We start from the raw sequence: 13,308 nt of genomic DNA, 5'->3' as shown, positions 1-13,308 counted from the left end.
AAAATGTATGCATTCAATTTCTTGGCATTGGCTAACTACTTCAATGCTAAAATCAATTGCATCTTAACATCTCTGCCCCCTCCCAGCCTACCCAACAACTCGAATGCTGAGGGTTCCACTAACTACGCAGGAAATAGCATGCGTCCTCAGCTCACCTCCTTCAAAGCAGTAACAAGAGACGAGGTAGAATCCACTTTAACCAAAATGAAAAGTGGATCCCCGTTAGACCCTGTCCCGATCAGATTCCTTAAAACTGTAGCCCCTGTCGTAGTACCCACAATTACGGAGCTCATAAACACATCACTCTCCCAAGGCTCGGTCCCCCCCAGCTGGAAATGTGCAATTGTTAAGGCACTCCTTAAAAAACCCCAGCTTGACCCAGCCGACATGGCGAACTACAGACCTATTTCTCTCCTCCCTGGTATCAGTAAGATGGCTGAGAAATTGGTCAATGGCCAATTGTCACGATACCTGGAAGCCAATAACATCTTACGGCAGTCCCAGACGGGTTTCCGTCCAGGTCATGGCACGGACTCCGCCCTCCTCGCCGTCATCGAGGAGGCAAGATGCATCCTGGATTCAGGAGGATCAGTGGCAGTGATCCTCCTGGACCTAAGCGCAGCCTTCGACACAGTCAACCATCGTGTCCTTCTTCATCGGCTAGCTGCTGCAGGGATTGCAAATTCAGCGCTCAAGTGGATAGAGTCTTTCCTCTCAGGGTGCTCGTACCAGGTGTGGGATGGCGAATTCCACTCTGCCACCCTCCCCCTCACGAGCGGGGTCCCCCAGGGGTCCTCATTAAGCCCAACCTTATTTAATGTCTACATGGCCCCCCTTGAAGACGTGGTCACCCCCTTCGGGATTAAAATAGTAAGCTACGCCGACGACACCCAACTAGTCGTCTCACTTTCCCAATTGGACAAACACCCGGACAATCTCCAAAACTGCCTTAAAAACATCCACACCTGGATGTGTGAGTCAGCACTCAAACTAAACGGGTCAAAGACCGAGGTCATGCTTCTGGACAAGCAGTGGTCCACCATCCCTCCTTCGGTCTGGCCAGACGTTTTCGGGGAAATCCCCACCCCGAAACAGGAAATTAAAACCCTAGGAGTCTGGCTAGAGCCCGAGCTGTCAATGAAGACTCAAGCCACCAAGACAGCAGGGACCTGCTTTGGCCTAATGCGCTCCATCAGGAAGATCCTCCCACTTCTCCCGCCCCGATCCAGGAAGCTCCTAGTACAGGGCCTGGTACTCGCAAGGCTGGACTATTGTAACATGATATACCTCGGAGCACCAGAATCTACCCTGTCCAAACTCCAGCGAACGCAGAACGCAGCCGCCCGGCTACTCTGGAATCTCCCCTCCAGAGCATCAGCCAGGCATGCAATCCAGGATCTCCACTGGCTTCCAATCCGCCAAAGGGTCGATTTCAAGACCCTCTGCACTGCACATAAGCTGCTTAACGGTTCTGGCCCAAACATCTTAAGAGACCTGGTTACTCCTTACAAAGTCTCCAGGTCCCTCCGCTCGGAGAATGAGAATCTGGCCAACGTCCCTAGGCATAAGAAGACACGTTCGGGTGGCCGCCGTTTCTCGATCAATGCTTCCACGAGATGGAACGCCCTCCCCCGTACCCTCCGACTGGAATCCAATCACCTGCGGTTCAGGAAGAAATTGAAAACGATATTGTTTCCTAAATAAAAACTCCCCTTTTTTCTGCCCTCAGGTTCGCCTTCAAGATTTTAGCGCGGGGATGCCCTCGGGTCACCAGGCGCTGTACAAATCGCTAAAATAAATAAATAAATAAAAACAAAACATTGACTAGTGACCTACATTGACCTACATGCCTCCAGAAGACCCTCATATGAGATGTCATAAAAACAAAAGTTATTTCTGAGTTGCAATGTCTTTCCTAATATGACAGAGCTTAATTTGAGGCTGTGAATGCAGGTGAGGCCCACTGGAGCTCATTTTTAGGCTTTACAAAAATAAATAACATATCATAACAGTGTGGCTAGGCCCTGTAGCCAACCCCAATTCATGTGGAGTGTTTGTTGGCTGCACGGATTGGCCGCAGGCCAGGTCCTGCAGCCTAACCCATGCTGTGCATGGCCAAAGGTCCTGCATGGGGGGTGCTGGCTGCCTGTGGGGTACTGTACAAAGGACCTAGCCATAGGCCATGCCGTGGTCAACACCGCGCCATGCCCACGGGGTGTTGACTTTCCATATGGTAATAAAATGTTACTTTAAGTTGAAAAAAAAACTAGAAATTCCCTGAAATAAAAAAAAGGTTATTGTAACATCATAGTTAGGTAACAATTTCAATGACAACAAACATTTAGAATTAAAAAAAACTGAAATTCACAAGGTATTGTTATCTCAAGTAACTATAACTTGTGCTCTCAGGGGAGGGAGCACAGATCCACTGCTGGATAAAACACTCCGCCAGTGAATAAAACAACCACTGATCCTGCCGCAAGTAAGTAGGAAACAGTCTGGTAGCTGACGGTGTCAGGGCATAATCGTGTGCACGGGCGGGTCACTGAACCACGCTTACAAACGAGACTGTTTTGTTACTTGAATGCAAGAGCACTTGGGTTTGGACCAGGGGCATTAAGTAAGAAGAGAAAGGACAGTACTTACTGCTGGAAGACTCCGTAGTCCTCTTTCTGTGACTACCCCTTAATGACTCAATGGGATTCCATTATGCAGTACTTAACAAACCCTGCGAAAACCATGTTTGGAACTATTGAGCACAAAACTGGCAATGAGGAAGGCGCACGCCGAAACACGTCTGCCAGGTGCTACAATTGGGAAGTATGCGGTAATCCATGTGCAATAAATAACGAATGCGGGCCATTACTAACAAGGATCCCGCATATCCGGTTGCCCGTCATTTTAAGCAATTCCACCAGAGCAACCGAGATTCGCTAACTTTTCACTGCATTGATCAAGTTGACAAATCGGAGAGAAGGGGAGAGAGGGTTCGGAAACTTTGCATTTTGGAATCAACTTATATAATTGATCTCCAAACGAAGGCCCCAGTAGGGTTGAATAATGATGAGGCGCTATGGGTCCACATCTAAAGACATGTCAAATTCATAGGCATAGATACAAAGTTCATTCAGCCTATAGTGAGACCAGGAATCTGTCATACACCGGCAAATGAATCTCTCAGATTAGCTGTTCTAATGCCCATTCAGGGCTCAATAAACTAAAATAAGGGGGAGACACACTAGTGATGCGAACTGACATGAAGTAGGATAGTAATCCGCATTGTTTTTGCAAACAATCGCATCATCTATAAATTGTGTTGAGACAAGTGTGTTTTTACATATAGGATGTATATATTGTATATATATATATATATTCATATATGAATTTTGCAAATATTTTTTCACCCTTTACATGTTTTTGCACCTATGAATGAATGGCGCAATCTTGTGTGTTTTTAAATATAATTTGCCCTACTGCACTCTATTTTAAGTTGTTATATTGGGACAGCACTTGTAAATAAGTCACTACAAGATGGCCGCCATGTATTTGTCAACAATGTTGCTTAAGTCCGTCTTTAATTATCATTTCTGATCATGTGATGCATGTTTAGTTTAAATGCTTCCATGGTGCACTAAGGAAACTGACATTGAAAAAGCCAGTCGGTGAAACGCGTCTGTCAGTGCCAAGGGGGGGTCTGCACATTAAAAGCACTGGATGCATTGAAATTCTTCGTGTGCTTTCCGTTTTTGAGGTGTTATGGCGTCTTTTGGTTGTTTCAATATATATATATATTTTTTTTTAAGCAAAAAGTATGACATCTCCGTCTGTGATGGTGTAACTCACAGATGGAGCCTTAATGGTGGATTTAAAATAAAGACACTGAATTTGATTTCCTGAGTGCGGCGTACTTTTTGCTTAAAAATTAAACGGATTCGGCCTCACGCACGCACCCGCTACCAAGCGCACTGGCTGCGATCCAATTGAAATTTGTAAGGTAAGGTTTGGCAAATTGCAAAAAAAACAAAAGAAGTGATTTGGGCAAACAAAAAAGTGTGGAGGATTCAAAAATTAATCACATGCAAAACCCAATATGTGGTTTCTGTTATGGAGTGTCCGAGTCCTCTCAAGTACGTGGGAAGTACGATCAGTGAACTAAAAAAGGGAATTTTGGAGCATGTACAGGCTACTATTAATAGAGATCGCAGTAACGCAGTAGCAAAGCACATGGAACTGAAACTTGCAAGTGACTGGAAATTGTTGAAATTCTATGGAATAGATACCGTGGAAAAACATGCACAAGGCGGAAACCGGGAAATAAAACTTTGTCAAAAAGAATCACAACAGATATTGGCTCTATGAACATACACCCCATGTGGGTTGTACCGAGGCGAGAAATTGTATGTACATTTAGAATAAGAATACTTGAACCCGACTCTTCCTGAATAATGAACTGGTTTTAACTGGAAAAATGTTCCAATCTGAATGTTAAGTCCAATATTTATTTTTTCCCCTCCCCGTTCTTTTTCTTTAAAATTTTATCCAGAATATGGCGGTCCGGCTGCTCTGTAAACTTCCTAACAAATCCTCAACTTCTAATTCTCTACATAACCTGCACTGGCTCCGTATTGAGAACCGCACGAAATTCAAGGCCCTCTGTTTTATGCACAGAATTAATGCTGGTCGGGCCCCACCCTATCTTAGCACCTTAGTTCACCAGTACTGTCCACCCCGCACTCTTCGTTCATCCAATCAACATAGGTTCCAGGTTCCCAGGGTCAAAAGAGCTAGAATGGGTGGCCGCTCATTCTCTTGCCTGGCCCCCTCCCTTTGGAACTCTCTTCCCTTACCTTTGCGCACTGAATCTTGTTATCTCAAGTTTCGCAGAGAGGTTAAAACCTGGCTATTTAACCAATAACTGTCTCCCCGTACTCTTTCAGCTAGCTCTCTCCCCTAATCTGGTCCCTAGCGCCGGGAAACCTGCGGGTAGCTGTACGCTCTATAAACTTAAATATAATAATAATATGCCCCTTCGTGAGTTCTGCAAATAAATTATTTACGAACTGTTGCTTTACCATACTCTTGAGTTATTTTTGAAAAAATTGGTATTTGCGCTCTGTCTCCAAAGTCGTCAGCCTGATTAACTAGAGCATCCTTTATGGTTTCGTATCCAGTCAGCACCACCATTTTCTTTGGTCCAAAATGAACGGTAAATACAGTGCCATATTTCTCGGAGAGCTGAAACAAAAAATATGAATTGAATGAGAACTGCTACAGTCAGACATATATTAAACAGAAAAAAGTCATGTTCAGTGACTATAAGTCTGATTTACAAAAGGGTACTGTGATTGTAAAGACTGGGACACACTAAATAACAAATAAGAAAGGGCATTAGAACAGCAAGTTGCCTTTCAACAGGGTGAAAGTGTACATTGTGCACAATTATGTATTGTGGAAATAGAAATGTCCCTTGACTTTCCTAGATGTTGGCCTGGAAATCTTTGTCTGGCACAACTTTCAAGACATACTGCTCTGCTCAGCTCGTCATGAGCCACGGTTCTCGTGTGCTCATGACGAGCTGAGCTCGTCACGGACGTTAGAACGCTCACACACGGGGCTAATTCCCCTGCTGTGCTGAGCGTTCTATTGAAACGGGAGTGGCTGTGACAAGCTCAGCTCGTCATGAGCACACGAGAACCGTGGCTCATGACGAGCTGAGCTCGTCATGAGCACCGGGGCGCTGTGCGCGGCCCCCCTCCCGTCAGCACAGCAGGGGAATCGGGCCAGCAGCCAATTGTAAAAGAAACAATATGAAGGGACGTGAGGTAAGACGGATTCTGGGCGCAGTGAGTCTTTACCATGGCATGATAGAAGATTGATTGCAATAAAGCAGGTGATGCAGACCTAAAACATACAAATGTACTCCTTGTTGTTAATGTATGTGCTACCCAGCATGCCACTCTAGAAAGAACTGCACAAGAGAAAAAAATATAAGCTGCTGTGGGATACTCTGGAAACATCTGTGATTGATCAGAGCTTGTAATTTGATGGATGGTGCCTTGCTTGGCATTTGACTTCACTCAAATGCATGCTGAATATGACATGCTTGACATAGAAAGTAGGTGATTTGTGAAATTCAAGTGATTTGCTTTCATGTAATTACGTGAAGTTTTGGGAAATTCTCCTAAAACTCCATGGGCCCGATTCACAGAACTAACTTAAGACAAAATCCTAAACGTACTACCCTTGGTATTCACAGAAGTTAGGATTTTGTCTTAAGTTCGTCTTAAGACAGACTTAAGACAGACTTAAGTTAGGATTTTGTCTTAAGTCTGTCTCGGCTAGACTCCGATTAGTGTTTAATTACTGATTAATTTCTTGTATGTTAGAGATATGGCTTTTTCGGGCAGGTGACCGTCCTGCAGTCGATTCTCAAGTGGAGAGGATTCTGGGGGGGAGGATCCTGTCGGGCTATGCGATCGTAAGGCGTGGAAAATCTGTGCTTATCTGAGGCGTTCCGAGTCCGCTAGGTCATGCTGTTGTAGCAAGGAGGCGAACGTTGTCACGTTGCCTTTTACCCAGACATCCTTGCTCTGTGAGAGCCCAATGAGTTCCCATTTATCGAACCCTTTTGTTCTCCACAAGTTACCCAACTTCTCTGAGTCCCATAAAGGGGTTGCCAGCGTGAGTGTTTGATCCCATTCCAATGTTTTGTTCGCAGTGTGCCACACTTGGACCGAGTGTTTGGTCGGCCAGGTTAGGGAGATTTTTTTCGGTTTCGAATAGAGCGGCCTATTGTAGTTCTCTCCCAGTAGGAGCCATCTATCCATGGCATATCCCGGATCGTCCGGGCGGCCGTAAGTGCCATGGTGTATAGCTGCAAGGTGACCTGCCCAGTAGTATTTTTTGATGTCTGGGAGAATAATTCCTCTGCCATACCAATTCAGTGTGGGTTTGGCCAACGCTATCTGGGGTTTCCCGTCCCACAATAAGTCCCACTGCAGTCCCTCGATTTCTTTGAAGTTTAATGCTGGAACGGGGTCCAGGGAGTTCTGTAACTCATACAGAAAGAGGGGCAGAGGCATCATTTTAAAGAGGGCTGCTTTACTCAGAAGTGAGAGCGGACGTGTTTTCCAGCTGGCAATGTCACGTTTCAACTTTTGCAGTGGTGGAAGAAGGTTGCGATTGAAATGGAGTGTCTGATCCAGGGAGCGTCTTCAATTTTTAATTTTCTGCAACAGTTGAGGATCCTCCCTCTGACTACAAGTGCCCAGGTTAACTCACTTTGTAATATCTCAATTTTGCAGAGCGATGAGATGTTTGGAAGCTCGTAACTATATATTATTATACAGAATTGTATTATCTCTGCCTATGCTAGGTGAGTCCATTCTGTCAGTCCCATTTCTATTCTGACTGCCTGCACCATTGTGGATGGGGATAAGAAAGTTATCTTTTTAAACACCTACCCTCTTCAAGGTCCCAGCTTAATTTCCCTCTGATACCGACCACCTCTGCACCGTCCGTACTGGAACTGCAGCCTTATCATATCCTGGTAGACTGCTATCACTGGTCTTAGAAAGAGGCCCCCAGAGTGATTATCAAATTTCTTAAGTTCTCCTACAGATGAGAGTGCCTTAGCTTCTACAGAAGCAAGGTGTTCTTTCCACCGTAGTTCATTTGAGAACCACATTCCCAAATATTTATGTTTACTGACTGTCTCAATTCTAACTTTATATGTGGGGCAAACTGTTGGCAACACTTTAGTCTTTTCCATATTGACTATTATTTTTTTCTTCTTACTATAGTCCAAGAAGATATCTCATTTTCTCTGAAGGCCGATTTCTGTTAGGTCTAAAATTACTAAATCATTTACGTATAAGAGACAGCTTACATGCATGCCATTTATTTTAGGACTGAAGCTGTTCGATTGGCTAAGCATTTTTGGTAGATCAGCCAGAAATAAGTAAAATAGGATCAAACCAGGACACATCCCTGTCTTAGGCCATTTCTTATGGCAATCGTCTTTGATAGGGATCCCTCGAGATCTAATTCCACCTGGGCCCACTTATCTGTGTGAAGTTCTTGTAAGATTAGGAGTAGACCATCCAGGATTCCATAACTATTTAGTGTGAGAAGTTGGCCTGATATATGATGTTTCCAATTCTGGAACCACCTTGAATCAGTCCAAGCAACCCTTATGGTGTCTGGTTGTAAGTCAACCTTATTAGACAAGCTATCTTAATGGTAGCATAGACTAAGCAGCCTTAAAGGCTTAACTCAAGAGGTCGTGTTAAGCGAGCTGTTTTACCAATCACAGTCCTGTAATATCAAATTAAAGGACACCGCACAAGTATATATTATAAAAATATATGTATTTATTTCTAAATTAATCCCCCAGTACTCTTTATGAGCAAAGGGGCACAAGCGTTAAATCAAAAGCTCAGTATAACATACAAAGTTGCACAATTATGGATGAGGGCGGGTGGCCACTCAAACCATATATTAAAAAAGTGGTATAAGAGATACCAATCGAACAGTGGTTAGGCCTAGGGCCTAGGGAATTGCTGGGAGCAGTCGGTACTAGCAATGCTGAAGTCGGGAAAAGCCAGCGGGATTCGGGTGCAGCGCTTAAAGTGCGGCTTGCACCAATGCAATGTCAATGGTGCGGAAAAGTTACACAAATAGAGTTTAAGGATACTTCCGCTGAACCTAGAAGGACCAAACTTTAGACACAGACCCTAGAGGTGTTCACCAGTGTGGGAACACCGGCGTTGCAATTTTACCTTACCCACAGGAATCGGGTGCATAGGGTGCATAGGGTCGAAGTGGCGTCGGGTTTTGTCACGCAGGTTCTTGGTGCTTGAAGCTGAAGATGCTGCAGGCGATATGAAGGAGAAGTGTCCGGTGTGATCCAAGGGTGTGATCCAAGGGTGGATCAGAGTAGAAAAGTACCTGAAAGCAGAGGGGACAGAGTTTGGGTCACTCAGCAGTGACCAGGGTGGAACCAGGACGGAACCAGGCAATGCCGGGCGCAATCAGGTGGTTGTCGAGGAGCTTCTCTCCGCTGTCACGTGGGCTCTGGGGCATCTGCGACGTCCAGGAGCAGGTCACGATCTGTCCCACGCAGGCTCTCACCGTCGGCGCAGTCAGCTTCAAGATTGGAGCAAACAACACTTGGCAAGAGCAATCCACGCAGGACCGGAAGATTGCTTCTCACTCGGACCAGGAGGGTCAGAGCGGGTGCTCCTTTTCAGAGGAGCTGGTGCAAGTCTGGAGCAACCAATTTTTCTTGGTGCATTCACTGCCCCAGTGTGAAACTGATTTGCAGGTATTACACCAAGGTTTCTTTGGGCCATCATTCTTCTTCTTCTTGTTACCATTTTGGGAACCACCCTCCTTATTAGAATTTTGTGGGCCTGAAGAAGACTTCTGGTCTTTTTTCTTCTCTTTCTTATCTCCCCCCTTCTGGTCTGTTTTCTTCTGGTCACCACCATGGTTCTGGGGTTTCTGCTTAATCCTTGTTCTGACCCATTTGTCCGCCTTCTTTCCCAATTCTTGGGGAGAGGTCAGATCAGAGTCAATAAGGTATTGATGCAACAGCTGGTCCTGACAGTTATTAAGGATCTGCTCTCTCATGATAAGATTGTACAATCCTGTATAGTCTGAGACTTTACTTCCCTGCAGCCAACCCTCCAGAGCCTTAGTGGCACAATCAACAAAATCAGTCCAGTCCTGAGTCTGTGCTTTTTGTGTGTCTCTGAACAACAACCTGTATTGCTCAGTGGTTAGGCCAAACCCTTCAATAAGAGCACTCTTCAGGACAGAGTAGTTTTTGGCATCCTCAGGTCTAACTGTGAGGAGCCTATCCCTCCCTTTCTCAGAAAAGGAGTACCACAAAATTGCAGCCCACTGATCCTGAGGAACCTGCTGTACCATGCAGACTCTCTCAAGAGCAGTCATCCATTTGTGGATGTCATCCCCTTCCTTGTAGAGGGGCACAATTTTTGTCAGGTTTCTATTGTCATAGCCCCTATCTTTCTCTCTAGGAATATTGCTGCCACCAGTGGCATTTAAGCAACACAACCTTTGTTCTCTTGCTAAAGCAAGTCTAGCTTGAGCCAAGGCTATCTCTTCCCTCTCTATGTGGAGTTGGACAGCCCTCATCCTGGCCCTATGCTCTTTCCTCTGGGGGGAAGTCATTCCCCTTTGAGATTCCCTGGAGACACTAGAAACATGAGAGTCCCCTGATGGAGATCTCACCCTTCTGTTGCCTGTGGGAATTATGTTATAGGATCTGGGGAGGTGCTGGCCCTCTCCATTCCCATGTAGGTTTAAGTTGGCCTGGTTAAGCCTGTCAACTACAACCTGGTTACCCTGTTGATCCTGATTCTCAGGCTCATCTACTTCTGAGCCATCCTCCTCTTCCTCCTCCTCATCTTCTGGGGTTGTCTCATTCTCAGGGTGGATCACTCCATCTCCTAAGCCTAAGGGAGCTGCATTCGCCTTAGCTAAGTCATCCATTTCCAGGATGGCTATCAGGATAGGAATGGTGGGGTGTCTGCCCCTTTTTAGCCCTCTTGCAATGCACAAGGGACTCAAGTCTTTGTGGCTAAGTTTGTCATAGCTGGAAGTTGCCTTGGTAAGGTCAACTGTCGTAGGGATAGAGCCTGAGGCTCCACCTGTATCAGACATGACTGCTAGTGAGGTGTAAGTGGTGCACTTACCTACACTAAGTGTTTTCCTACTGTACCTTGCTAGTGAGTTGTAGTCAGGGTGTGCTAATCCCTTTAATCTACAACTACTAAGTTCAGTAGAACTTAATATGCTAAGCTTTTGATTTATATGTACCTAGGGTACTTTATGTGATCTTTCAATTTGATAAAAAGATTGCAATGGTAAAACAACAGCAAGCTCAAATCCACACCGCTGCGCACCAATGTGAGAAGTTGGCCTGATATATGATGTTTCCAATTCTGGAACCACCTTGAATCAGTCCAAGCAACCCTTATGGTGTCTGGTTGTAAGTCAACCTTATTAGACAAGCTATCTTAATGGTAGCATAGACTAAGCAGCCTTAAAGTCTAACTCAAGAGGTCGTGTTATGCGAGCTGTTTTACCAATCACAGTCCTGCAATATCAAATGAAAGGACACCACACAAGTATATATTATAAAAATATATGTATTTATTTCTAAATTAATCCCCCAGTACTCTTTAGGAGCAAAGGGGCACAAGCGTTAAATCAAAAGCACAGTATAACATACAAAGTTGCACAATTATAGATGAGAGCGGGTGGCCACTCAAACCATATATTAAAAAAGTGGTATAAGAGATACCAATCGAACAGTGGTTAGGCCTAGGGCCTAGGGAATCGCTGGGAGCAGTCGGGGCTAGCAATGCTGAAGTCGGGAAAAGCCCACGGGATTCGGGTGCAGCGCTTAAAGCGCGGCTTGCACCAATGCAATGTCAATGGTGCGTAAAAGTTACACAAATAGAGTTTAAGGATACTTCCGCTGAACCTAGAAGGACCAAACTTTAGACACAGACCCTAGAGGTGTGTACCAGTGTGGGAACACCGGCGTTGCAATGTTACCTCACCCACAGGAAGCGGGTGCATAGGGTCGAAATGGCGTCGGGTTTTGTCACGCAGGTTCTTGGTGCTTGAAGATGAAGATGCTGCAGGCGATGTGAAGGAGAAGTGTCCGGTGTGATCCAAGGGTGGATCAGAGTAGAAAAGTACCTGAAAGCAGAGGGGACAGAGTCTGGGTCACTCAGCAGTGACCAGGGTGGAACCAGGATGGAACCAGGCAATGTCGGGCGCAATCTGGTGGTTGTTGAGGAGATTCTCTCCACTGTCACGTGGGCTCTGGGGCATCTGTGATGTCCAGGAGCAGGTCACAATCTGTCCCACGCAGGCTCTCACCGTCGGCGCAGTCGGCTTCAAGATTGGAGCAAACAACACTTGGCAAGAGCAATCCATGCAGGACCGGAAGATTGCTTTTCACTCGGACCAGGAGGGTCAGAGTGGGTGCTCCTTTTCAGAGGAGCTGGTGCAAGTCTGGAGCAACCAGAATCGCAAGTCGGTTTTAGGTTTTCGTTGGCACAGGGGCCACAAGCTAGCTGGCAAGTGACCGGGCCAACGCGTTGAGCCAAAGCAAGCAGAAGGGCCCCACGCAGCACTCGTTGAGTGTAGAGGGGTGAGCTTCGGTGCAAGAGTGGCTCAGGGTTGGGGCTTCTCAAACCCCGGTGTACAGCTTCGAGGGTCACTCGTGGGCTGCACGGTCAGCGTCTTGTGGTCTTTTCAAGATGGCGTGCCCCACGCTTCCGGTCGCCTCCACGGGTCTCAGCTCTGCAGGGACTGTGGATTGGGCTGTAAGAAGGCAGGCAAGCTTGATCTTGTTGATCTCTGTTGCTCGAGTTCCGGCAGGAACTGCAACAAAGCAGACGTCGAGGTGCTGGATGGTGCCTGTTTGCACAGGGTGGTCACTCCTTGACACAAGGGAGATTCTTCAGTCTTCTATGTTGAGTAGGATGTCGAAGGGTCCAGAGTTTCATTTCAAATGTTTCATCAGGATAATCTGAGTTCGTTGGCACTTCTCCCATTCTTATACCAATCTATGGGGCTGGATTACCTGCTAGGTCCCCTTCTATGGGTGGGACCCAGGAAGGGGGTGGATACACCCCTTTCCCTTTGATCCAGGCCGCGCTGGGACTGGGGCTGGTGTGCCCCAGAACCGGTTTGGCCAGATTATGCAAGGGGCAGCCTTGTGCTCCCCAGGCAGTGTCTGGTTTCTTTCAAACCTCCCTGCTACAATCCACTATCTCCTGTCTGGGGTGGTGTAACACCGCCCTGCGACAGGAAACCCTTTGTCCAGGCCTCCTCTGCTGAGTTTCGGTCAGCAGCAGGAGGTCAGACTCGTGTCTTTGGCAGAAGCATCCATTTTGTGGATCTGAGGCTCTTTTAAAAATCAACTGCGTTTCAGTAAAGTAACATGTCTTCTCCCTCTAGAGGTGTGGAATGCTATCCCCGTCGACAGAACTGTTGAGGGGATAGTATTCCAAATCGTATGACACCTTACACGACATGTTTTGATAAAGCCAAACCAAAGTTGCTATATAACCGCGAGGATTATAATGCACTTAATAGTATATGGTATGGCATTATCCCGGATCAGCTTAGGGAGCTGTTCCCGACAGCTGCGGACAGGCTCAGCTCATGCCAGAGCTCCATTTCACATTAAACCACGCACTCTCCTCCAGGATTGATAAGGCCTTCCATAGGAGTGGCTCATAGGTTTATATGTGTCCAGAT

The 13,308-nt window shown here is 46.2% G+C and overlaps 1 protein-coding gene across 1 annotated transcript in view; it reads right to left on the bottom strand.

Annotated features, from left to right (window-relative positions):
• LOC147684725 (cytochrome P450 2K1-like) overlaps positions 1-13,308 on the bottom strand; it is a 73,046-nt gene that overhangs the window by 41,082 nt on the left and 18,656 nt on the right. Inside the window, exon 2 of the mRNA XM_086942386.1 lies at positions 5,073-5,235. Within this exon, the coding sequence (XP_086798512.1) occupies positions 5,073-5,235 (163 nt within the window). The remainder of the gene's footprint in view (positions 1-5,072; positions 5,236-13,308) is intronic.

The sequence above is a fragment of the Lissotriton vulgaris genome, chromosome 10 (genome assembly GCF_964263255.1).
Source record: "Lissotriton vulgaris chromosome 10, aLisVul1.2, whole genome shotgun sequence".
Taxonomy (NCBI): domain Eukaryota; kingdom Metazoa; phylum Chordata; class Amphibia; order Caudata; family Salamandridae; genus Lissotriton; species Lissotriton vulgaris.
This window is presented reverse-complemented; position numbering and strand designations above follow the sequence as displayed.